Source organism: Amblyomma mixtum, chromosome 10 (genome assembly GCF_055824585.1).
Source record: "Amblyomma mixtum isolate Tamu chromosome 10, ASM5582458v1, whole genome shotgun sequence".
Taxonomy (NCBI): domain Eukaryota; kingdom Metazoa; phylum Arthropoda; class Arachnida; order Ixodida; family Ixodidae; genus Amblyomma; species Amblyomma mixtum.
The window spans coordinates 63,163,769-63,190,971 of record NC_143021.1 but is presented as its reverse complement, the minus strand read 5'-3'; the positions used below and the strand labels follow the sequence as shown (position 1 = coordinate 63,190,971).

Sequence of the window (27,203 nt, the reverse complement as noted above, 5' to 3'; positions counted from 1 at the left end):
TTTTTTTTTCCTTCATGCGGGCTTGTAGGGATGTGCCAAAACGGAAGGCGCTGACGAGCAGACGACGCGACGCCTCGGCTGCGCCCAGCCTTCGCCCGTCAGTTAGAACGACGCACCAATTGAATGTCTTTAGCGAGTGGCCCGTATGACGTCAAACGAGCCAGAGTAGAGGAGGGGGACGTTTGCTTGTGGAAGAGAAGAAAGAGTGGGCTTTGATTTGAATTTTTCCAGCTTTTTGGGGCGCGCATGCCTCTAGTATTTTGCAGAGGTTATCTTAGATGCCTCATCTATACAGAGGGCTTGTTTTTAAAAATGTCCAGACCCTAGTCAGTTACCCTTTAGGAACCTTCGCGTGGAGCGCAGAAGGGCGGATCGACAACTCATGCGGAAAAAAGAACAACAGAGCCTTGAACACTGCCTGCATTAGGTTGAATTCTGCCATTCGACGACGCACGAAAAACTGCAGGTCGCAATGGTCCTCCTCCTGCGCTAGCTTGACTATATTCTCACCGATGACGAGAATATCACGTGATATTGGCAGGCTTGCTGGCGAATCTTGGCCTTGGAAGCATTTGGAAGCTTTTTCCATTATGGAAAGAGTGACCTATTGCGTGCTTCGCAGATGAATTTTCAGATGCGCTTGTATGTGCAAATTCTAGAATTGACCTCTGTCCTCCACCTTGCTTCCTGCACATCTTTCATGAACTCCGTGTGCATGCCTAGAAAGCTCCAGAGAGCAGCGCTTAGCGGCCTACGGCGCAGGTGTATACCAGATCCCGACGGCATCATCTTAGGGTCCTTCAAGGACCCTAAGTGGAGCATTACATAAGGGGAGAGAGGGGAGATCGATAAAAAAAAGAGAACAGGCACTACAATACAGTAATACAATAACAATACATGGATACCATGGATTCTAACAAAGCAAATTTCCTAAACTCCTAAAACGGATTATAAGCAGTATAAGTACAATATTATAAAAAAACGCACCACGGAGCACAATGAAATAAAGTCGAAAGAATAACAAATCACGCAAAAATCAAACCGACGTAGCTATTTGTTGAGATGGACAGCAAGTTTAGTCCTAAATTTAAGTCAGTCGTGCTCGCAGGCTATTGATTCGGGTAGTTCATTCCATGCTGTAATTGTTCTGGGAAAAAAGGACCGGTTGAAAGCATCAGTGGGACCATGCAGGTGCTGAACACTTATTGAATTAAAATGGCGGCGAGAAGTTCGTAGTGGTGGCGCGGCAGTAAGAGAGAGTTTGGTCGATGAGGAAAATGAAAGCATAGTTTATGAAACAAAGTTGCGCAATTTTTCGTCGGATTTCCAGTGGATAAAGGTCAAGGGAGGCATTAATGCTTGTTATGCTGAGGCGAGCGTCGTACTGGGATGAGATAAAACGAGCCGCATGATTCTGAATGGATTCCAAAGTATTAATTAGGTATGTTCGAAGGGGGCTCCAGATTGCCGATGCGTATTCGAGTTTGGTACGGATGAAAGTTTAATAGGCGAGTTTTCGAACGAAAGGAGGGGAAGCGGAGAGGGATCTTCTGATGGAACCGAGTAATTTGTAAGCGTCTGCACTAAGTTTCTCAATGTGGTCTGGCCAAGTTAGTCTGTTGTTGATAGTGATGCCGAGGCAACGATAGGGCAGGGTTTCATAGAGGGCTGTTCAATTTAATGAGTACGGGTAGCTGAGGTTTTGCTACCCGCAGATACTTGCACTTTGAAATATTAGGTTGCATGAGCAATTTTAAACACCATGATTCAATGAGACTTAAATCGTGCTGGAGCAAAGACTGGTCAGAGTTGGTGGAAATGCGGCGATAAAGAACGCAGTTGTCCGCAAAGAGACGTATACTCGATGATATGACGTTAGGGAGATCGTTAATAAATATTCAGATGAGCAGTGCTCCCAGCACCGAGGCTTCGGGAACGACAGAGATGACTTTTGTTATTCCGGAATCTTGATTGCCTAGAATAGTGTATTGCGAGCGGTCTAAAAGAAAGCAATGAAACCATGATGAGATTAAGGAATCAATTCGAAGGCATGAAAGTTCAGTCAATAATCGCTGATGTGGAACATGATCGAAAGCCTTAGGAAAATCAAGAATGATGACGTCAGTTTAGAAACAAGAATCGAGATTAAGGTGAAGGTCTGTTGTAAATTCGTAAAGTTGCGATTCACAGGAGACTCCTCACCAGAAACCGTGCCGTTTTCGTAAAAGAAAGAAATGTTGTCGAGGTGTGATGCGATCTGAGAATATAGTATATGTTGAAGAAGCTTGCATGGAATGCACGTTAACGAGATAGGACGATTATTACAGGGGTCGGAACGATTGCCGACTTTTTACCCAGGGGTAACTTTACGTACCAGCGAAATTCCGAAAGACTGGAAAGTAAGTAATGACTGCTCGAAAATGATTTGCAATGTGCGGCTAGAAGTGGACTTGGTTCCCTTCAGCATCTTTGCATATATGTTATCTGGTCCAGGTGAACTCCAAAATTTTACCTTTTCAATAAGTTTGCTAATACCTTCGGATGTGATATTGAACGGAGGCATTTGTGAGAAATTTGCGCCTGGTAATACAGGAATATTGTGTGTGGGTTCTTGGGTAAATTTTGACGTGAAATAAGAATTCATAAGACTAGACCGCTCATCTTCTGTGACGTGAAAGCCATCTTGGTTTACCACGGAAATATTGCGTAAACGGTTTTTGCCAGGAGTGATCAAGTTCCAGAACTTCCTTGGGTTAACACGGATGATATTTTCGAGGTCATGGTGAAAACATTTCTTTTTGGAGCTTCGTAGTAGCCTTATATATTCCTTCAGACACTTGCTGTAGCTTTGCCATTTTTTAACAGAAGCAGAAACTTTGGCGGCACGGAATAGGCGCTTTTTGTTTGCTAAGCGTCTTAGAGATTTATGATACCAGGGTTTGTTCGAATCGCTGCAAACACGGACGAGGGGGACATATCTTTCAATGAGCGACAGGAGTTGGTACTTGCAGAGTGGCCAGTTTTGTTCAATGGAGTTGGCGAATGCTAACTGGTGGAAGAATTTTTCCAAATCTGTGTTAATAGACCGGAAATCGGCTTTGTTATAATCGCGAATGCATTTGGTGGTAGGCTGGCGGATAGGAATAGGAACAGCAAAGCTGAAGGTTAATACTTCACGACCACTTAAACCATTAATGCATGATGGTGCTTGAATTAACTGTGGATTTGAACAAAGAACGAGATCAACAATGTTGTCACTGCGAGTAGGCATTTTAACTGTTTGAGTCAGGTTAAACGTGAGGACAAATCGAAGAAATCTTTGCACTGACAGGAAGGCGCCGATGAGGTTTTTCAGTCAATATCAGGGAGGTTAAAGTCACCGCAGAGTAAGTAGATAGCGTGAGGAAAGCGAGATTGCAGTTCGAGTAAAACGGAGTAAAGTTCACAAACAAAAGAACTGTCACTTCTAGGCGGCCAGTAGCAGGTGATGATTTATATTCGTACTAATGGAGGAGGACATCTTAAGGCAAAACATTTCATGATGACGATTAATTTCTACGGGTGATGGGTGCAAGCTTTCTTTAACAAGAACCAAAATGCCCCTACCCTTCCGGCCTACTCTGTCACATATGTAAACCGTAAAAATGTGTCGATAAGTTCGTCATTCAGGATGTCTGACGCCACCCATGACTCAGTAAAAACAGCAATATCAGTTGAAGTATCCTCTAGGACTTCTACGGCTTTCTTTTTGGGAAGATAACCGCAGATATTTGTTAAACGAAAGGTAATGGTCTGGCAAGTCGGTGCCTTCGTGGGAGCTAAGAAGCTTTGGTGACGGAAAACCAGCGGGGGGCACGAGGTGTAGGGTGGTGGCTGTGTTTTAAGTTCTATCGGAGAATCAGACACAGCGTCGTAAGTGTATTGCTTATTGTCGATTGCCAGTTAGTTTGTCAAAACGGATTTGGAAAGTAGCCTTCGTGGTCTGAGCGTGCTCGTAAAGCCTTTCCTGTGCTACCGGACACGCGCTGAATAATCTTCGCGAGCGGAAAAATCTGAATTTTTTAGCTTATGTGTTTCGGTAAGAATGGCTGATTTGACTTTAAAATGAGCAAATCTGACGATGATTGGTCGTTTCTTGTCTGCCTTGTAATGACCCATGCGATGGGCTCCCTCAATATCGGCGGTCTTGACTGAGATTCCAAGCTCTTTTGAGCACAAAGAAATAACTTGTTCTTAAGATTGGGTCCAAGTTTCGCCATCTGCATCCGGAATCCCCGAAAAGATTAGGTCCGATCTATGAAGGCGGTTCACAGCGTCATCGCATTTATCGACTAGATGAAAATGAAAGACTTCTGATGAAATCTTGGCAATGTGAGTACTCGCATTTGGGTTTGAAATCGTATCGCCTGGCTGGTCCGTTACCACAATTTTTTCCAAACTGTCCACACGTGTTGACAATCGACTAACAATGTTTTCCATGTTGGTCTGTGTGCTCCGAGTTAATAACAACTCGGCTAATATTGTACCCTGAGATTGTTCTAGCCGTGATATAGCTTCTGAAGTAGATTCGAGGGATGCAGGAGGTCCGGCATTCAGCTCTATATCACCTGAGAGGACAAGTAATAGGGAAACAACGTGCGCATTCAAACAATGGAAACATGAGAGATACTGCATTTTGCGGCAACAGACAAGCATTTCGGGGTGACGACACCGCGAACAAGACTGGCTTATTTGTGCTGACGGATGCAGAGAGCGGTAGGTAACTAACCTAGACGAGACGAGGAGTATTCATGACCGTCTTCTGCGCGGTGGCGTGCCCCAAATGATCCCACGAGAGCTGCTCCTTTTGTAGTCGAAGCGGCTCTCTCGCGCTGGTGGTTTCGCTTGGTTGCCAGACGCGGTACTCAATGGGCGATGGAAACGGCGGGGAAAAGCTGTCTCCGGGTGCTTTGTTGACGATCACGGCCGGCTCCCAAGGCCACTCTTCGGGATCATGGCCATGGAATCCATGGACGCTTCCTTTGCAATAAGGTGCTGACGTGATGCTCAGAAATTGGAAAACATGCACCAGAATAGGCCTATTCATGACCGTGTTCTGCGCGGTGGCGTGTCCCCAAACAAATGCTGCAGAACCTGCCTCTGGAACACAAGAAGGCGCTCCTAAACTACTCAATCGAGTATGGAGACTTGCGACGTTCCTCCATCATGGAAGGTAGCTTGTGTTGTCCCAGTGCTGAAGCCTGGCAAAGAGATGGCGGACCTAACTTCGTGACGTGCTGTGTCACTGACATCCTGTGGGGCTGAGCTGATGGATAAGCTCGCAAGTGAACGGTTTCGCGGTGGCTCGATGACAGCAAGGCACTGCCAACATGTATTCCTGGTTTCCGCGGAGGTTTAATGCGCAAGTTAGCGTTTTGTACTTGGTAATACACATTGGACATCAAAGTGATTTTGCATTTCCACACTAGCCATTTTCATTGACGTCGCAAAGGCTTATGATAGCGTCTTTCAGAGCTCAATACTGAATAGTTTGCAAGATATAGGCGCCCACGTAGAGGACCGTCTGCTATGATTCATTCGCTTTCTTGTCTTCGAGTGCGCTTAGAGAGTACCATAAGCACCGAAAGGGCTCTATTGCGAGGTGTGCCTCAGGGAATTGTATTTTCCCCACGCTTTTTACCTTTGTAATGGCTAGTCTCTCTGATTTAGTGCAGGAGAATTGCAGGTATGTGCGTATGTGCATATATGCAGACGACATTTATCTTTGATTTACCGGCTAGCAGCGGAAGCAATTAAATTAGCCTTGTTTGCTCGACAGGACCTACTTTTTGCAGAAGATTAACTTCAAGGTCTCTATCAGTAGAAAATTCCGGCTTCGTCCTGTTTCCAGGTGTAGGAAGACGCCCATAGCCACAGTGCTTAAGAAAGACGGTGCAGTAAGAATCTGCGGAGATTTCAAGGCCAGGGTAAATCCAGCGTGTGCAACAGAGCAATACCCATTGGCAATCATTGAGGATATGTTTACCCAACTTCATGATGGGGACTATTTCAGCACTCTGGATTTACGTGATGCATACAGTCAACTGGCTTTAGACGATAACGCGAAGTGTGCGTCATTAATACGCCAAAAGGGCTATTTTGCTACAATAGGCTTTTTTTTCGGGATAGCCTCTGTAACCGCAATAGTCCAAAGAAAAATGGATGAGGTGTTGGCTGGCCTTCCGGGAGCGCAGGCTTATCTTGACGATGTGCTCATTTCCGAGGCAGCGAGTGACAGCGGCGAGAGGCTCAAAAACGTCTTAGAGCGCTTCCGAGAGTGCGGTGTAAAGCTAAGGATCGATAAGCGCAAGTTGCGTAGCCCAGCGGTAACTTATCTTGGTCATCGCACCGATCGTGATGGGCTTCATTCGACAGAGAAAAACCTTGTCGCTATCATGCAGGCACCGAGCCCCTGTAATGTCAGCGAGCTACGTGAGTTTTTGGGTATGGTTACGTTTTACGCGAGATTCCTGCCGAACATGTCAACCACACTTGGTCCATTGTATCAGCTGCTTGAAAAAAATGCACGTTGGCAATGGAAACAGCCTTAAGAGCTCGCGTTTGAACGTGCCAAGGAAAACCATAAAACAGCCAAGGTTCTCGTTCATTTCGACCCTTCGAAGGAACTTAAACTTGAATGCGACGCATCTCCGTACGGGGCGAGAGCTGTCTTGTTTCACACGACTGGCAACGTTCACAGGCCCATCGGGTTCCGCTCGCGAACAGTAACGCAGGCGGAGCGCAAATATTCACAGCTCGAGCGAGAGGCACTGGCTCGGGTATTAGGCATCACGAAATTCCGTGACTACCTTCTAGGTCGGGAATTTACCTTGGTGACTGACCATCAGCCACTGCTCGGCCTGCTGAGATCAGAGAAGCAAACGCCCACAATGGCCGCCGCACGGATACAACGGTGGGCGCTTCAGCTGGTTGCCTACCGATACCGGCTACACTACGCACCAGGACGACAGATGCTGAATGCGGACGCTCTGAGCCGACTTCCGCAGCGGTCTCCGGAATCTGCCGACGACGGTGAGCCGCCCGAATATGTGCTGTCGCTGAACCAGCTGAACAATGGCGCCGTAACAACGAGTGAGCTGAAGGCATTAACGTCTTCTGACCCTGTCCTGGTCGAGGTCAAACGGTACATACTGCATTGGTGGCCCAGGAACACAAACGGAATGGCCCGAGCCATACTGCTGTTTTTTGACCGTAAACTAGAACTATCCGTACCACATGAACTGGTGTACTGGGGTAATAAGGTCATAATACCGACCGAAGCTAGGGAGCGAGTGCTGCATATCCTACACGAAACGCACCAGGGGCCACCGGCAATGAAATCCGTCGCACATTCTCTGTTCTGGTGGCCAGGCCTCGGCAGAAATATTGAAGAGGTAAAATGAAAAAAAAAAAACAGTCACACAAGACGAGGGACAAGAGAGGTGTACACGCCGCAACGACGACCTTTCAGTTCTGCGCACTCTAAGAATGTAAAGAGAGGGATTGTGATGAACTGTTTTCGCAATGCACTGGAAAAAAGCTGTCACCACGCTATCAAAAGCATCCTTGACAATCAATGCAAAGGTTTGGAAGCCGCGGGGTTCCCTAAACCCCTTTTGAAGGCAGTGGCTGAATCGCTGCTACAGAACCTTTAGGAAGGACGCTCGAAGCGGGCTGACGTTGGGGCAACTGAACGCAAGAAATTCGAGGTCATGCCGTACGTGCATAAAGTGAGCCATAACATCAAAAAAGTTGCGGCCAAGCAGGGAGTGAGTATGGTGTTTTCTGCTCCTTGCAAGCTGTCGGGACTGTGTTCGAGCATTTCTCGAGGCAGGGAAAGGAACCACGTTTGCACAGCGCAGCAAGAGAACCGGTTCATGGCGTGTGTCACACAGGTGGTGTACAAGTTACCCTTCACATGTGAGAGAGTATACACTGGCCAAACTGGTCGATGTATTAATGAACGACTGCGTGAGCACCACTTCTGCCTGGAGTCCGATGGCGGTGGAAACTTGCCTCGCATTTGCAATGAATGCGGCTGTTATCACTTGTTCAGCAATGTCACAATTCTTGGTAGAGGCAAGGGAAAACAGGAGCGAGAAATTTTGGAAGCATATCATATCGGTTTGTCAGGCCATGATTGTATTAGCACAACCTCGGTGCGCTTACTCGAAAAAAGAATTTGCCTTTTAGGTCGATGTCGATAGATGAGATTTCTTGTCTCTTGTCTCTGATTCTCAGTGATTTGTGATGATGCTGTTGCGCATGTTCTGCTGGCCTTGCTCGGACTATGTATTTTCTAATAAACTTCAGTTGTTAGTAAAAAAAACAGTCGTTGTGGCGTTGTCACGGGTTTGGTGACTGCGCGACGTTATCACCGAGTCCTGACAAGGGTGACCGTTTGATACCCGGCGTAGCCGGTAAGCAAACGTAGTGAATGAGACCGAGGCGTGTAAAGAGGTTGGTTGGTTGGTTTATGGGGTTTAACGTCCCAAAGCGCCTAAGGCTATGAGAGACGCCTTAGTGGACGGCTCCGGAAATTTCGACCACCTGGGGTTCTTTAACGTGCACTGACATCGCACAGCACACGGGCCTCTAGAATTTCGCCTCCAAAGAAATTCAACCGCCGCGGCCGGGATCGAACCCGCGTCTTTCGGGTCAGCATCCGAGCACCATAACCACTGAGCCACCGCGGCGGGGCCGTGTAAAGAGGTAACAACAAAACAGCGGTTATAGTTCGATTGAAGAACATCTTGAGAACAAACAGCGCTTACAGACAAAGGACCAGAACAAGAAGGACACACAACTGCGCTGACTTACAACTTTTATTTGGGAAGGGGGCCGATCCGCACCTTTTATACAGAACTGGAGGGAGTGAAGCGCATGCGCAAAGATCAGGAAAGTGGGAGCACGGAAAGTGCCAACACATAGACCAAGTATTCTTATCGTCACTGATAACCAATAACACAGCAAAAAAAAAAAAAAAAACAAGCGAGAAAAGCAGGGGAGACAATGGCAGGGAGCGTTAAGAAACAATTCTAAAAAATCTAAAAGATCCTGAAGAAGCCAACAACCAACACGGCTAAACGAATGACGATGAAAGGTGACAAAGATAAAGGCACTAAAAACTGAACAGACTGAAGCAAAAAGGTGCAGGAAAAGCCTGCGGAAGATGTAAAAATCGGCACGGCTGAAAGATGACGGAATTAAAAGCGTTAAAACAGATAAAAGCAAAAACCTGAGAAGCCGATGAGTATAAAAACAAGCAGGAAAGGTGGTCACTAAAAAAATGAAATTGAACAGACAACAGATCTCTAAAAACAAGCAATGAATCGTAAAAACGTGTGGGCGATAAAACCTAAGGTGAGAACAGAAAACTTTTTACAGAAATGTTTAGGATAAAAAAAAAAACACGGGAAAAACCAAAAGAATGCGCTGTATCAAATCGAAGCAGAGAGGAATGAACACTCTTTGTCTAACAGGGCAACTGACGGCGTGCTAACGCACTCATCTTTTAGCTTGATAATAGTGGCTGCTTCAATGATTTCGCGGGTCAGTTGATTTAAGTTTTTCGCCAGAATATCTGTTTCCTTGAAAGTGGGGGATATGCGACGGCAAGGACTGCAATCACGGCAGTGGATGGCCAAATTGCCGGACCTTTTATCCTCAGCAGTAGCTTTATGCTCTAGTAACCGCTTGTTAATACATCGGCCTGTTTGGCCGATGTACTTCCTGCCGCAGGGTAACGGTATCGAATAGACAACGCCCGATGCGCAAGCAACAAACGGATCCCGATGCTTAATTGTGCAGTCTGGAATTTTTTCCCCAGAGCCATTGACCCTTCTGCAGAGTGTAGAAAGACGGTGAGGAGCAGAGAAAATGACGTCTACCCCTGCCCTTTTTCCAATTCTTTTTAGGTTGTGGGACACTTGGTGGATGTAGGGTATTACAGCTACCTTTTTATTGCGACTCTGCCCTTCCCTTGCGGTTAGGTTCTTTCCTTGCCTCGTTTTCAACATTTTCTGAGCCACTGAGGACAGGAGTAAGGCCGGGTACCCAGAGCTGAGAAGCCTCTGCGCTTGGTTAAAGAAACTGCTCTCGATACTGTGCTCGCAGGACTTTATTAAGGCATTATTGAAGGTCGCCTGGACTATGTTTCGTTTCACCAATTTCGAATGGGCTGACTCATACGGTAAGAGTGGCTTATTGGCCCTTGGTTCGAAGGTCCAGCATACGTGATCGGGCGAGAAGTGCAGCTTAAGTTCAAGAAACCGAAGACAGCTATTTTCCGGAACTTCATGCGTTAATACGAGGGGATGAAAAGACTCTCTAAAAATGGCTAGTACATTGGAAACTTCGGTCATGAAAGCATTGCCTGGACACTCGAGAAAAATTAGATAATCATCGACATATCTGAATATCTTTAGCACCGGCGAATTTGCAATTTTTTTGCTTACTTCTCTGTCAAGCATGGCCAAGAAGAGGTCGCTCAGTATAGGGGCGATGCACGACCCAATACATATGCCCTGCTTTTGGATAAAAAGAGATTCATTCCACTCAGCATAAGTAGACCTCAGGTAAACAGACAATAATTCTAAAAAGCCACTAGCAGAAACGCCGCAAGCATTTTGAAAAGCCACAATTCCATGCTTGTCGATGCAATCATTTACACAATGGAGCAGATCGTCATGCGGAATAGAATAGTAGAGATCTTTCACGTCAACGGAGAAACCTAGGTAGGCCCTGCTTCTATATTCTCGCAAGAAGTTAATGGTTTCATTTGAGTTTTTTACTAGGAACGGGTCTTCTACTGCGAGAACGCTGAGATTGGCTTCAAGAAAGTTAGCAACCAATTCTTGCCATGTGTCATTCTCTGAAACGATTACACGAAGCGGGGACTCGGGTTTATGTGTTTTTGCAGTAAAAAATAAGCTGAGGGACATTTTCCTGCTATCCGTTATCGAGCGGGAAAGTTTATCGAGGTTCAACCGTTGGCACAACTTTCTTGCTGTGCTCTTAACTTTTGTCAAGGCTACGTTATGACATTTGTCAAAACAGGAATTGAGTGCGGACGATGCTTTTTCACAATAGACATCCTTCGGCAGTAAAACAAAACCCCCTTCCTTGTCAGCGGTTAGCAGGGACAAGTTGTTGTTTTTCATGTACGCGACAGCCTTCCCAAGAGGGGGCTTTTTGCTGGTACGACTGTGGCGGTTAAGTACGTCAACGCCTTCGGAGGCGCAACGATCTATATCAGCTGCAGGAGCTGCCCTTGAGACTTGCCTGACCATGGTGAGTAATTCCGAGGCTGAGGGGCTTGGTTCGATGGCGAACTTGGGCCCACACTGGAGCAACTGCTGGATTTCTTTGGGAATGTTGTTGGCACCTCCTAAAAGATGAACACGATTGCCGGCCGGTGCTTGCTTCTTTGGAACTAACGTCCGGAGACTTGGGAGCGCACGCTGCCACAAGAACTCAGTGGTGCTATCGACGATGCGCGAAAACTCGCGCCACTTAGTCCACGAGATGGGTGTTGACGGGGGCGCAAGCAGAAGTTGAAGATGTTGCCGGAGAAGACGGGCTTGGTGCTGCCATTCGGAGCGCAAGATCTTGCAAATCCGGTTTCCATGGCCGGCCGAGGGTCGAAGACCGCCGAACAGACTCAGAACATCGGGCGGTAAGATCTGGTGTCGCACGCAGAATCCCAGAATCCTAGCCTTGCAGGCAGCGGACGAAATCAACGAGACAAGATGGCACGGATCGACACAGAACGAGAAGAAAGAGCCCCTTGTATTAGAAATGAACTTGAGCAAGGTATGTTGCTGGGCTAGTTGGTTGGGGAACATCTTGAGAACAAACAGCGCTTACAGACAAAGGACCAGAACAAGAAGGACACAACTGCGCTGACTTACAACTTTTATTTGGGAAGGGGGCCGATCCGCACCTTTTATACAGAACTGGAGGGAGTGAAGCGCATGCGCAAAGATCAGGAAAGTGGGAGCACGGAAAGTGCCAACACATAGACCAAGTATTCTTATCGTCACTGATAACCAATAACACAGCAAAAAAAAAAAACAAGCGAGAAAAGCAGGGGAGACAATGGCAGGGAGCGTTAAGAAACAATTCTAAAAAATCTAAAAGATCCTGAAGAAGCCAACAACCAACACTGCTAAACGAATGACGATGAAAGGTGACAAAGATAAAGGCACTAAAAACTGAACAGACTGAAGCATAAAAGGTGCAGGAAAAGCCTGCGGAAGATGTAAAAATCGGCACGGCTGAAAGATGACGGAATTAAAAGCGTTAAAACAGATAAAAGCAAAAACCTGAGAAGCCGATGAGTATAAAAACAAGCAGGAAAGGTGGTCACTAAAAAAATGAAATTGAACAGACAACAGATCTCTAAAAACAAGCAATGAATCGTAGTAAAAAACTCAAATGAAACCATTAACTTCTTGCGAGAATATAGAAGCAGGGCCTACCTAGGTTTCTCCGTTGACGTGAAAGATCTCTACTATTCTATTCCGCATGACGATCTGCTCCATTGTGTAAATGATTGCATCGACAAGCATGGAATTGTGGCTTTTCAAAATGCTTGCGGCGTTTCTGCTAGTGGCTTTTTAGAATTATTGTCTGTTTACCTGAGGTCTACTTATGCTGAGTGGAATGAATCTCTTTTTATCCAAAAGCAGGGCATATGTATTGGGTCGTGCATCGCCCCTATACTGAGCGACCTCTTCTTGGCCATGCTTGACAGAGAAGTAAGCAAAAAAATTGCAAATTCGCCGGTGCTAAAGATATTCAGATATGTCGATGATTATCTAATTTTTCTCGAGTGTCCAGGCAATGCTTTCATGACCGAAGTTTCCAATGTACTAGCCATTTTTAGAGAGTCTTTTCATCCCCTCGTATTAACGCATGAAGTTCCGGAAAATAGCTGTCTTCGGTTTCTTGAACTTAAGCTGCACTTCTCGCCCGATCACGTATGCTGGACCTTCGAACCAAGGGCCAATAAGCCACTCTTACCGTATGAGTCAGCCCATTCGAAATTGGTGAAACGAAACATAGTCCAGGCCACCTTCAATAATGCTTTAATAAAGTCCTGCGAGCACAGTATCGAGAGCAGTTTCTTTAACCAAGCGCAGAGGCTTCTCAGCTCTGGGTACCCGGCCTTACTCCTGTCCTCAGTTGCTCAGAAAATGTTGAAAACGAGGCAAGGAAAGAACCTAACCGCAAGGGAAGGGCAGAGTCGCAATAAAAAGGTAGCTGTAATACCCTACATCCACCAAGTGTCCCACAACCTAAAAAGAATTGGAAAAAGGGCAGGGGTAGACGTTATTTTCTCTGCTCCTCACCGTCTTTCTAGACTCTGCAGAAGGGTCAATGGCTCTGGGGAAAAAATTCCAGACTGCACAATTAAGCATCGGGATCCGTTTGTTGCTTGCGCATCGGGCGTTGTCTATTCGATACCTTTACCCTGCGGCAGGAAGTACATCGGCCAAACAGGCCGATGTATTAACAAGCGGTTACTAGAGCATAAAGCTACTGCTGAGGATAAAAGGTCCGGCAATTTGGCCATCCACTGCCGTGATTGCAGTCCTTGCCGTCGCATATCCCCCACTTTCAAGGAAACAGATATTCTGGCGAAAAACTTAAATCAACTGACCCGCGAAATCATTGAAGCAGCCACTATTATCAAGCTAAAAGATGAGTGCGTTAGCACGCCGTCAGTTGCCCTGTTAGACAAAGAGTGTTCATTCCTCTCTGCTTCGATTTGATACAGCGCATTCTTTTGGTTTTTCCCGTGTTGTTTTTTTTTTATCCTAAACATTTCTGTAAAAAGTTTTCTGTTCTCACCTTAGGTTTTATCGCCCACACGTTTTTACGATTCATTGCTTGTTTTTAGAGATGTGTTGTCTGTTCAATTTCATTTTTTTAGTGACCACCTTTCCTGCTTGTTTTTATACTCATCGGCTTCTCAGGTTTTTGCTTTTATCTGTTTTAACGCTTTTAATTCCGTCATCTTTCAGCCGTGCCGATTTTTACATCTTCCGCAGGCTTTTCCTGCACCTTTTATGCTTCAGTCTGTTCAGTTTTTAGTGCCTTTATCTTTGTCACCTTTCATCGTCATTCGTTTAGCCGTGTTGGTTGTTGGCTTCTTCAGGATCTTTCAGATTTTTTAGAATTGTTTCTTAACGCTCCCTGCCATTGTCTCCCCTGCTTTTCTCGCTTGTTTTTTTTTTTGCTGTGTTATTGGTTATCAGTGACGATAAGAATACTTGGTCTATGTGTTGGCACTTTCCGTGCTCCCACTTTCCTGATCTTTGCGCATGCGCTTCACTCCCTCCAGTTCTGTATAAAAGGTGCGGATCGGCCCCCTTCCCAAATAAAAGTTGTAAGTCAGCGCAGTTGTGTGTCCTTCTTGTTCTGGTCCTTTGTCTGTAAGCGCTGTTTGTTCTCAAGATGTTCCCCAACCAACTCGCCCAGCAACATACCTTGCGCGATTGAAGAATGCGGCAGCTTTCACAGGCACGTAATGTATACATTCTACAAAACTATTGCGGAAAACACATAGCTGTAAATACACTGAAATAAGTTATACATTGAATATCTCTACACAGGTCAGAACACAAGTGAGGGGCCAATTAGATACAGTCGATAAAAAATTGGAGGCTTATCAAGGTTAAGCCCAGTGGATGCGAAGCATGTTAAGTAGCTGCCTCAGTGTAGATGGGGCTAAGTAACGGAGACGTGGTATTAGGTTAATCGTCGTACTTTATTCTTTGCAGCCCGACAAACACACACTTATGGTCCGTAAAGGCATGACTCTTGGTTTGCACGTCACTTCTTCTGTATTGTCTTTGAGCATTTCTACACAACACGAAGTCTAAACTGTTTCCCCACTGATTCGTTTTGCATTCCTATTATTAACGTCCTTAGCGTTTGGAGGCATCTTGACCGCATACACGCCTGCGCAAAGACGTTGGCGCGGTTGCGGGCACAGAGACTGACGCGACGGCGGGCGCGCGCCGCTTCATCCCTGGCGCGAAGTCACATATCACGTGATGCAGCAATGGTGGCGCCGCCGCCGCGCCGCGCGCGACGGCGCGAACCGAAGCGTGGAGGCCTCCGCCGGGCGACGTCCGACGGCGCGATATGAGGCCCCATCTGCAGCCGGTGTGACGTCATCACGTGACGTAACATCATGTGATCTCACTTCAAGGTCAATGGTGGCCACCGCCGGGCGTCGCGCGAAGGCCCGAAACCTACGTTAATATGCTTCGCATAAAAGTTCAGAAGGGGAACAAACATACAGTCAAACGGGAAGCGCGGCTGCAGTCCATCCATAAACACGCAGTCAGTGCGGCCCCCGAAAGCGCCGTCCGTTCAGATCAGCTTACGGTTTCGAGGATGCGGTGCGGCGGCTCGGAGACCCGGGAGTTCGCGGCGGCAGCGTCTCCACCGACGAGCGGACGGAAGTTCGTGCCCATACAGTCCCCTTTTAAAGTCCTCGGGCGCTAGAGGGCGAGGCACTCGCGGCGCCACAGAGTCGGCGTCGAAAAAAGCAAACACCAAAAAGCTCAACAAGAGCACGTAGCACCTACACTTTGACTCTGCATGGCCGCCATCTTGGAGGAGGAAAAATTAACGCACAACGAACAAGTAGCCCTAGGCTATGACTCTGGATTTGGTGACCTTGGAACCGCAAAAAGTAAAACACAAACAAAAAGGCAGTCACGTACGCCGCAACTTCTTTCCTGCTAAAGGTCAGCCCAAGACTTCGACAGTATCGGGGCCGACCTTGAGCCGCCTCCGCTTTCGCACTGGGAGGGGGTTGTCTACATAACTGAAACAGCGTGCATGTATTCTTGCTCTTCCCGAGACACATACAAAGAAATGCGGACGCATCAGTTTTATACAAACAAAAATAATTTACAGGCTGCCGCCACTTCTGTGACAGGCGTGTACACTCCTCTTGTCCCCCGTCTTGTGTGACTAGTTTCTTCCTTTTACAATGTACCAACTGGCCCGCATTTCAACCCTATTGAAGAGGTGTCTGCTCAGTGCCAACACTGTATGCAAAATCTGCCGATGCCAGCCGCGGCCACCGTCGTTAACTGGCCTGGAACAGGCGAAAGGTGGTCCCGTATTCACATTCACTGCGCGGGTCCGATCTGCGGAAAAATGATACTCGTAGTAGTCGACGGACGTACCAAATTGCTCGAAGCACTGCATGTGGCGCATACTTTAGCACAGACTACAATTAACGGTCTGCGTGACATTTTCAGCAGGTTTGGAATACCTCACGCATTCGTTTCTGGCAACGGTACCCAGTTTATCAGTGAAGACTTCGCGTTGTTCTTGGCAAACAAAAACATTGTGCACCTTCGATGCGCTCCATACCATCCCCAGTGTAATGATGCGGCGGAAAGGGCAGTGCGAACTATAAAACAGCCTTCGAAAAATGAGGGAAGGGAACCTGGAAGAGAATCTAGTACGGTTGCTTTTTAACTACCGGAGGACTCCGCAAAAGTCGGGTCAATCCCCAGCAGAGCTGCTTTTGGGCTATCAAACACGCTCACGCTTGGACACATGTTTTCCTCCAGCCTTTCCGGGACCAAAAGAGAGCAACGATGACTGGCTGCCACTACCTGGAAGTGAGATATATGCCCGCAATTATGGTGCGAGGAGCAAGTGGACGCCCGGCCATGTGAAGGCGACGTCTGGATCGAGAATGGTGACCGTGGAAACATCGGACGGAGTCGTCCAGCGGCACGTAGACCAGGTCCGCCCGCGGCAAGAAGCACCAGGGATTAACCCGGCAGTAACTACAGCCACCACACATTCCAGTGAGCCAGATGAAGCAACACAACTACAGCATCCAAAAACGGTGAGCCCGGATGAAGACAGCAGTGCGCGGCGCATCCCAAATGGCACCGATTCTCCAGATTTTCCAGCACCAGATATTCCGATGGCCCCGTTTAATACTGGTGTCGCCCAGCAAACTCTAAGACGCTCAACGAGAGAACGCAAGCCAGTGCAACGCTTTCATTTCTGAGGAGGAAGGGATGTGGCATTTTCACGTGTGTTTTCGAAGTGCGCGCACCTTTTATCGCCTTATCTGGCGATCCTTCACAGCTTCGAGCTCACACTATGTAGACGTGCTCCTTCCTATCTTCTGGCCACTCGGATACTTCTAAATGCGCCCTACACTTTTGAATAAATGTTCATTTTTCTGGTTCTACTGACTATGCGGCTGCTTCCCTGGCTCGGCGTTCTGCGGGCATGCTACGGATATGCAACAGGCACCTTTCTGGAGATAGTGGAAGGGGGAGACACACCGATTAGCATTTATGAGGCGTGGGTTCGAATCCGCCTCATTCCTATAACTTTTCGTAGCTTTTTTTTCTCATGTTCTGCAAACTAAAGCTCAGGCATTACGGAGTTAGTTGTATAAAAGAGGTTGGCCCGCTTCAAGGTGCTCGGCGCCCGCACAGGTGGGGAGCAGGAGTCGATTGACCTTCGAATGATCAGACCTTTGAGTTCAACTGTTTTGTTTTGTATTTTTGTTGCTTTCAGAAAAAATAAACTTCTCTTTCCACGCTACGGATATGTTACAAAGATGAAGAAGAAGTATTCGGTGAGGTGGGAAAAGTTGATTGATGGAGAAGAGTAGACGATCACGACGAAGACAAGGATGACGTTTACCAACGACAAGACTATAAAAGCGCGAGGGATAGCGTGGTACGGGGGGAAGAACATAGGAGCGGAGGTTCCGGCGGGTCAGGAACGCCTCGGCTGGAAGCGAGCAACGCCGTGTACTGCTCCGGTGGTCTCGAGTTCAACGGCGTGGTACCGTAGACTTCCTGCAGTTCCTGAGGCCGTTCCGGAGAGTCAACGGCTCACGCAACCACCTGCCACGGCCAGGGGTGGCTCCAGCGCTGTTGCCAACCATCCGGGTGGTGCCTGCCACGCTAACATCGTCAGCAACGCCTCCACGGGCACTTGGACCGGGAGCTTCTACGACGCAGCCAACGACGCCGCCAGCGACGCCAGCCTGAGCACTTCGAACGCCGCCTCGACGCCGGCTACCTGGATGCTACTGACGAGACCAATGCAACGCATCAGCAGCACCGAACCGAGAGCACGAACGCCGAACGCTAGTAGACTGGGTGTTCCCGGGTCGTGTGTACTGGTAGTCTTTGTGTTTTCTGTTAGTTTTTTTAGTTAGTTTTGTTGGCTAGTGTTTGTGTCGCGTAGGGTGTATTAAATGTGCGTCTGTGTGGGTACACTTGTCGCCCAGTCCATTCTTTCGGCCCGAGTGTTCTCGGGGTGATCCGTGACAAAGTTAAGTGCCAAGCCTGTTCTAGGATTCCTTTCCTTGTTTCTTTTTGTTTTGCCTCGGACCTTTCTCATCTCTCGATGGCAGGAAGTCTACGGTACGACCCCGTATAACTCGATACCACCGGAGCAGTAGACGGCGTTGCTCGCTTTCAGCATAGGCGTTCCTGGCCCCCCGGAACCTCCGCTTCTCTGTTCTTCCCCCCCATGCCACGCTATCCCTCGCGCTTTTGTAGCCTTGTCGTTGTCATCCTTGTCTTCGTCATCATCGTCTACTCTTCTCCACAAATCAACTGTTCCCGCCTCACCGAATACTTCTTCTTCACCTTCCTTATTCTTGGATTAATACACGTCGTGCTTATCGTCTTCCTCGTCTTCTCTAAATTTCTCTAATTCATACTAATTCAATTTCCTATTATATATTACAGTACTGCTCTGCTTGTCGAACTTAATGATCATGTTCTGGCAGTTCTGCGGAGCGACCAAGCAAGGCGATATCAGAAGCGAATCGCAGCTTACCAAGATGTTCTCCATAAACCCTTATCCCCAACTGTTCCAAACCCAGGCATCTGCATATCTCGTGTAAACAGGCAGTGAGCAGCATTGACGAGATCATGCCTCAGTGCCCGACGCACTTCGTCATCGAAATTTTAGTGCTAATTTTATGGAGAACCAATGGTTCCTGTGCACCCGCTTACCTAAGTTCCAGTATTTTTACATAAGGCTCTTGTACATCCTGATTCCGCAATACCTGCATGACTGCCTGATACTAGTTTAGCCGAAATGCGGGACTAGGATGGCTGTACCTCCACTATTGATAGAGCGTACCCTGATGGCCAACCTTCAATGTGCATGTACAAAGATCCCCGACCGTCCAAGTACGTGCCAGCTGCTGACCTCCACCTGTCCTCGAGGCCATCTGCAAATGTGGCCGCTGGCCATCGCCTTACGCGCTTGTCTAAAACTGTTAATTTAGTTATTTTAGAAATTTGTGGTGGAAGCGAGATTCTTGGACGATGTCCCTTGTGTTTTACCCTCAGGGCCTGCAAGGCCCTGAGGGTAAAATAAAATAAATAAATAAATAAATAAATAAAGGAATGCAGACTGAAGGGAACAACGTACACTTGCGATAACGCTATGAACGGAAAAGAGGACTGTGTATACCGAGAGTTGCGCGCTGCTATACAGTTCAGAAGAGATTAGGAACGCAGCAATTCACAGCAGACACCGCTACACAGCGGAGTACAGTCCAATGAGAACCATGGTGGGCGCGAGCAATGCGACAGATGTTCTTAGCGCAGTGCCGCATTAACAGAGTGCCGTATTGTACATTGGTATACAACACAGGTGGGCTCGGTGGCTGTGCCACGATGCAGTCATCAAACCCGCTCGTTTTCGCCACGCAGGTTTTTGCACTGCTCATCACCCAGATGCTATTCCTGTCCCTGGTTCCCGCCCCTTCGCATGCCACCTGTGCCATCGAATACCTTCGCTTCGAATCTCCCGCCGGCTTGTGTGCACAGCAGCCTGCGGCTTCAACCTGTCCGGCAGCGCCACCGCTGCTATTCCTCGACCACCTCGACTGCCCCCGGACTCACACAAGGTCATCGACAGCAGCAGCTACGGCGACCATAAAACCGCATCACCCGCGCTTGGCGCCCTGTGGGCTCGGTGGCTGTGCCACGATGCAGTCATCAAACCCGCTCGTTTTCGCCACGCAGGTTTTTGCACCGCTCATCACCCAGATCCTATTCCTGTCCCTGGTTCCCGCCCCTTCGCATGCCACCTGTGCCATCGAATACCTTCGCTTCGAATCTCCCGCCGGCCTGTCTGCACAGCAGCCTGCGGCTTCAACCTGTCCGGCAGCGCCACCGCTGCTATTCCTCGACCACCTCGACTGCCCCCAGACTCACACAAGGTCATCGACAGCAGCAGCTACGGCGACCATAAAACCGCATCACCCGCGCTTGGCGCCCTGTGGGATCGGTGGCTGTGCCACTATGCAGTCATCAAACCCGCTCGTTTTCGCCACGCAGGTTTTTGCACCGCTCATCACCCAGATGCTATTCCTGTCCCTGGTTCCCGCCCCTTCGCATGCCACCTGTGCCATCGAATACCTTCGCTTCGAATCTCCCGCCGGCCTGTCTGCACAGCAGCCTGTGGCTTCAACCTGTCCGGCAGCGCCACCGCTGCTATTCCTCGACCACCTCGACTGCACCGGGACTCACACAAGGTCATAGACAGCAGCAGCTACGGCGACTATAAAACCGCATCACCCGCGCTTGGCGCCCTGTGGGCTCGGTGGCTGTGCCACGATGCAGTCATCAAACCCGCTCGTTTTCGCCACGCAGGTTTTTGCACCGCTCATCACCCAGATGCTATTCCTGTCCCTGGTTCCCGCCCCTTCGCATGCCACCTGTGCCATCGAATACCTACGCTTCGAATCTCCCGCCGGCATGTCTGCACAGCAGCCTGTGGCTTCAACCTGTCCGGCAGCGCCACCGCTGCTATTCCTCGACCACCTCGACTGCACCGGGACTCACACAAGGTCATAGACAGCAGCAGCTACGGCGACTATAAAACCGCATCACCCGCGCTTGGCGCCCTGTGGGCTCGGTGGCTGTGCCACGATGCAGTCATCAAACCCGCTCGTTTTCGCCACGCAGGTTTTTGCACCGCTCATCACCCAGATGCTATTCCTGTCCCTGGTTCCCGCCCCTTCGCATGCCACCTGTGCCATCGAATACCTTCGCTTCGAATCTCCCGCCGGCCTGTCTGCACAGCAGCCTGCGCCTTCAACCTGTCCGGCAGCGCCACCGCTGCTATTCCTCGACCACCTCGACTGCCCCCAGACTCACACAAGGTCATCGACAGCAGCAGCTACGGCGACCATAAAACCGCATCACCCGCGCTTGGCGCCCTGTGGGCTCGGTGGCTGTGCCACGATGCAGTCAACAAACCCGCTCGTTTTCGCCACGCAGGTTTTTGCACCGCTCATCATCCAGATGCTATTCCTGTCCCTGGTTCCCGCCCCTTCGCATGCCACCTGTGCCATCGAATACCTTCGCTTCGAATCTCCCGCCGGCCTGTCTGCACAGCAACCTGCGGCTTCAACATGTCCGGCAGCGCCACCGCTGCTATTCCTCGACCACCTCGACTGCCCCCGGACTCACACAAGGTCATCTACAGCAGCAGCTACGGCGACTATAAAACCGCATCACCCGCGCTTGGCGCTCTGTGGGCTCGGTGGCTGTGCCACGATGCAGTCATCAAACCCGCTCGTTTTCGCCACGCAGGTTTTTGCACCGCTCATCACCCAGATGCTATTCCTGTCCCTGGTTCCCGCCCCTTCGCATGCCACCTGTGCCATCGAATACCTTCGCTTCGAATCTCCCGCCGGTATGTCTGCACAGCAGCCTGCGGCTTCAACCTGTCCGGCAGCGCCACCGCTGCTATTCCTCGACCACCTCGACTGCACCAGGACTCACACAAGGTCATAGACAGCAGCAGCTACGGCGACTATAAAACCGCATCACCCGCGCTTGGCGCCCTGTGGGATCGGTGGCTGTGCCACTATGCAGTCATCAAACCCGCTCGTTTTCGCCACGCAGGTTTTTGCACCGCTCATCACCCAGATGCTATTCCTGTCCCTGGTTCCCGCCCCTTCGCATGCCACCTGTGCCATCGAATACCTTCGCTTCGAATCTCCCGCCGGCCTGTCAGCACAGCAGCCTGCGGCTTCAACCTGTCCGGCAGCGCCACCGCTGCTATTCCTCGACCACCTCGACTGCCCCCGGACTCACACAAGGTCATCTACAGCAGCAGCTACGGCGACTATAAAACCGCATCACCCGCGCTTGGCGCTCTGTGGGCTCGGTGGCTGTGCCACGATGCAGTCATCAAACCCGCTCGTTTTCGCCACGCAGGTTTTTGCACCGCTCATCACCCAGATGCTATTCCTGTCCCTGGTTCCCGCCCCTTCGCATGCCACCTGTGCCATCGAATACCTTCGCTTCGAATCTCCCGCCGGTATGTCTGCACAGCAGCCTGCGGCTTCAACCTGTCCGGCAGCGCCACCGCTGCTATTCCTCGACCACCTCGACTGCACCAGGACTCACACAAGGTCATAGACAGCAGCAGCTACGGCGACTATAAAACCGCATCACCCGCGCTTGGCGCCCTGTGGGATCGGTGGCTGTGCCACTATGCAGTCATCAAACCCGCTCGTTTTCGCCACGCAGGTTTTTGCACCGCTCATCACCCAGATGCTATTCCTGTCCCTGGTTCCCGCCCCTCCGCATGCCACCTGTGCCATCGAATACCTTCGCTTCGAATCTCCCGCCGGCCTGTCTGCACAGCAGCCTGCGGCTTCAACCTGTCCGGCAGCGCCACCGCTGCTATTCCTCGACCACCTCGACTGCCCCCGGACTCACACAAGGTCATCTACAGCAGCAGCTACGGCGACTATAAAACCGCATCACCCGCGCTTGGCGCTCTGTGGGCTCGGTGGCTGTGCCACGATGCAGTCATCAAACCCGCTCGTTTTCGCCACGCAGGTTTTTGCACCGCTCATCACCCAGATGCTATTCCTGTCCCTGGTTCCCGCCCCTTCGCATGCCACCTGTGCCATCGAATACCTTCGCTTCGAATCTCCCGCCGGCATGTCTGCACAGCAGCCTGCGGCTTCAACCTGTCCGGCAGCGCCACCGCTGCTATTCCTCGACCACCTCGACTGCACCGGGACTCACACAAGGTCATAGACAGCAGCAGCTACGGCGACTATAAAACCGCATCACCCGCGCTTGGCGCCCTGTGGGCTCGGTGGCTGTGCCACGATGCAGTCATCAAACCCGCTCGTTTTCGCCACGCAGGTTTTTGCACCGCTCATCACCCAGATGCTATTCCTGTCCCTGGTTCCCGCCCCTTCGCATGCCACCTGTGCCATCGAATACCTTCGCTTCGAATCTCCCGCCGGCCTGTCTGCACAGCAGCCTGCGCCTTCAACCTGTCCGGCAGCGCCACCGCTGCTATTCCTCGACCACCTCGACTGCCCCCAGACTCACACAAGGTCATCGACAGCAGCAGCTACGGCGACCATAAAACCGCATCACCCGCGCTTGGCGCCCTGTGGGCTCGGTGGCTGTGCCACGATGCAGTCAACAAACCCGCTCGTTTTCGCCACGCAGGTTTTTGCACCGCTCATCATCCAGATGCTATTCCTGTCCCTGGTTCCCGCCCCTTCGCATGCCACCTGTGCCATCGAATACCTTCGCTTCGAATCTCCCGCCGGCCTGTCTGCACAGCAACCTGCGGCTTCAACATGTCCGGCAGCGCCACCGCTGCTATTCCTCGACCACCTCGACTGCCCCCGGACTCACACAAGGTCATCTACAGCAGCAGCTACGGCGACTATAAAACCGCATCACCCGCGCTTGGCGCTCTGTGGGCTCGGTGGCTGTGCCACGATGCAGTCATCAAACCCGCTCGTTTTCGCCACGCAGGTTTTTGCACCGCTCATCACCCAGATGCTATTCCTGTCCCTGGTTCCCGCCCCTTCGCATGCCACCTGTGCCATCGAATACCTTCGCTTCGAATCTCCCGCCGGTATGTCTGCACAGCAGCCTGCGGCTTCAACCTGTCCGGCAGCGCCACCGCTGCTATTCCTCGACCACCTCGACTGCACCAGGACTCACACAAGGTCATAGACAGCAGCAGCTACGGCGACTATAAAACCGCATCACCCGCGCTTGGCGCCCTGTGGGATCGGTGGCTGTGCCACTATGCAGTCATCAAACCCGCTCGTTTTCGCCACGCAGGTTTTTGCACCGCTCATCACCCAGATGCTATTCCTGTCCCTGGTTCCCGCCCCTTCGCATGCCACCTGTGCCATCGAATACCTTCGCTTCGAATCTCCCGCCGGCCTGTCAGCACAGCAGCCTGCGGCTTCAACCTGTCCGGCAGCGCCACCGCTGCTATTCCTCGACCACCTCGACTGCCCCCGGACTCACACAAGGTCATCTACAGCAGCAGCTACGGCGACTATAAAACCGCATCACCCGCGCTTGGCGCTCTGTGGGCTCGGTGGCTGTGCCACGATGCAGTCATCAAACCCGCTCGTTTTCGCCACGCAGGTTTTTGCACCGCTCATCACCCAGATGCTATTCCTGTCCCTGGTTCCCGCCCCTTCGCATGCCACCTGTGCCATCGAATACCTTCGCTTCGAATCTCCCGCCGGTATGTCTGCACAGCAGCCTGCGGCTTCAACCTGTCCGGCAGCGCCACCGCTGCTATTCCTCGACCACCTCGACTGCACCAGGACTCACACAAGGTCATAGACAGCAGCAGCTACGGCGACTATAAAACCGCATCACCCGCGCTTGGCGCCCTGTGGGATCGGTGGCTGTGCCACTATGCAGTCATCAAACCCGCTCGTTTTCGCCACGCAGGTTTTTGCACCGCTCATCACCCAGATGCTATTCCTGTCCCTGGTTCCCGCCCCTCCGCATGCCACCTGTGCCATCGAATACCTTCGCTTCGAATCTCCCGCCGGCCTGTCTGCACAGCAGCCTGCGGCTTCAACCTGTCCGGCAGCGCCACCGCTGCTATTCCTCGACCACCTCGACTGCCCCCGGACTCACACAAGGTCATCTACAGCAGCAGCTACGGCGACTATAAAACCGCATCACCCGCGCTTGGCGCTCTGTGGGCTCGGTGGCTGTGCCACGATGCAGTCATCAAACCCGCTCGTTTTCGCCACGCAGGTTTTTGCACCGCTCATCACCCAGATGCTATTCCTGTCCCTGGTTCCCGCCCCTTCGCATGCCACCTGTGCCATCGAATACCTTCGCTTCGAATCTCCCGCCGGCATGTCTGCACAGCAGCCTGCGGCTTCAACCTGTCCGGCAGCGCCACCGCTGCTATTCCTCGACCACCTCGACTGCACCGGGACTCACACAAGGTCATAGACAGCAGCAGCTACGGCGACTATAAAACCGCATCACCCGCGCTTGGCGCCCTGTGGGCTCGGTGGCTGTGCCACGATGCAGTCATCAAACCCGCTCGTTTTCGCCACGCAGGGCAGTAAACAATACTCTCTTTTCACGAAAAAATCGAGCAGTTACTGCCTCCTGCAGCTACCGAGCCCACAGAGCTAACTTTCCATTGCTCTTGAATGTGATGATGTCGTGCGTGCCCTGTTGCTATTGGCTGGCGATGTTGAATCAAACCCAGGCCCCGAAAAGGTTCTAGAGGAACTGAAGAAACTGTCTGATGGTCAGTCACAATTAATAGTCCAGGTCCAAGGTCTTAGAAATCAACTTACAATTACGGTACAAGCTATTTCTGATCTTAGTAACAGGCTATCCGGCCTAGAAATTCATTATCAAGATGTTGTAACCCTACGCACCGACATGGATACGATCTGCGCTGGCACTACCCAAACAGGCAAAGAAATCAGAGGTATAGACGCCCGTTTTGATGACGCCGAAAATCGCTCGCGACGTAACAATTTAATCTTTTACAGCATTAAAGATGAGAATACATCTGTAACGTACTCGGAATCTGAAGAAACAGTCCTCCGCCTCTGCCGTGATAAGTTAGATCTATCCATTGACTCTAAAGAAATTGAAAGGGCTCATCGTCTCGGGCGTCATTCTCCTGAGCGCATTCGACCCATAATAGTGAAATTTACATTTTTTAAAACCAAGGAGATCATTCTTTCAAATGGCCATAAGTTAAAAGGCACCGATTACAGCATAGGGAAGGACTTTTCACGCCCTGTCCGGGAAGCGCGAAGGCACCTCGTAAAGTTTGCCAAAGCTACTACCACTAAATTTTCGTTGCGCTACAAAACTTTGTGCATCGGTTCTAAACGCTATGCATTCGACGAGTGATCACAGCCTGTACACGAAATCTCATAACATAAGTCTTATCGTCGCGCCACTACTAATCTTCCTTGTAACAGCCCTCGCGATAAACTTCCAAATCTTTCTTTTTCTGTTATCTTTACCAACATACGTAGTTTCCTTCCCAAGCGTGAACACATTTGTAGTCTTGTTTCATCATCTTCCAGCAATATACTTGTACTAACAGAAACGTGGCTAACAGACGACGTCACCGATCCGGAAGTTTTAGCTGATTTGCCAAATTTTAACGTTTTCCGAAAGGACCGCAAAGGTTCTCAAGGAGGAGGTGTTCTTATTGCCACTAACAAGCTGTTGCCTTGTTATGTCATTAACATCGAATCAGAGCTTGAAATACTTTGGATAATCTGCCGTTCCGTACCACAAATCGTCATACTAGGCGTCTGCTTCCCACCCCCCTCCAGTAGTCCAATCTTTTCCTCAAAGTTAAGCGATAGTCTAAATCAAATAACTAGCAAATATCCCAACGCGCGCATTCTTCTTTTCGGTGATTTTAATTACCCATCCATTGACTGGCTGAACCCACCACCAACAGGCAATACTGAAATGACGAACTTTGTCGACGTTTGTTTGAATTTCAATCTTACCCAGTTAGTAACTGAACCCACACGCGTAACACAGGAATCCTCCAATATCCTGGACCTCATTCGAACTAACCACCTGGAAAGTTTATCATCGCTTACTTCTCTCCGCGAAATTAGTGACCACAAAGTTTTACACGCTACTTTCACCTTCATCTCCGAATCGTGCCAAACATTCCTTAAAACGATTCGCCTTTATGACAGAGCGAATTACGAAGAAATCAATAATCATTTAATGGCGTTCTTTCCAAACTTTGATACAAGTTTCGATGATCGATCAATTGAGGAAAACTGGCTTATTTTTAAAACTATAATTATA

The 27,203-nt window shown here is 49.9% G+C and overlaps 1 protein-coding gene and 1 pseudogene across 1 annotated transcript; both read left to right on the top strand.

The window, feature by feature from the left end:
- Positions 1 to 6,929: 6,929 nt before the first annotated feature.
- Positions 6,930 to 18,101, top strand: LOC149325946 (uncharacterized). The gene is made up of 3 exons (XM_089564423.1): positions 6,930 to 7,071; positions 16,647 to 16,930; positions 17,913 to 18,101. Exons 1-3 carry the CDS (start codon positions 6,930 to 6,932, stop codon positions 18,099 to 18,101), a joined length of 615 nt encoding a protein of 204 aa, XP_089420549.1.
- A 5,430-nt stretch (positions 18,102 to 23,531) lies between these two features.
- On the top strand, positions 23,532 to 26,300 carry LOC149325945 (uncharacterized; annotated as a pseudogene).
- Positions 26,301 to 27,203: the final 903 nt, after the last annotated feature.

Coding starts and splice junctions, on each gene's coding strand:
- LOC149325946 (XM_089564423.1), top strand. CDS start 6,930: ATGGCCGCCGCACGGATACAACGGTGGGCGCTTCAGCTGGTTGCCTAC. Junction 7,072..16,646: donor TCCGGAATCTGCCGACGACG/GTGAGCCGCCCG, acceptor GTTTTCCTCCAG/CCTTTCCGGGACCAAAAGAG. Junction 16,931..17,912: donor AACTACAGCATCCAAAAACG/GTGAGCCCGGAT, acceptor GACTTCCTGCAG/TTCCTGAGGCCGTTCCGGAG.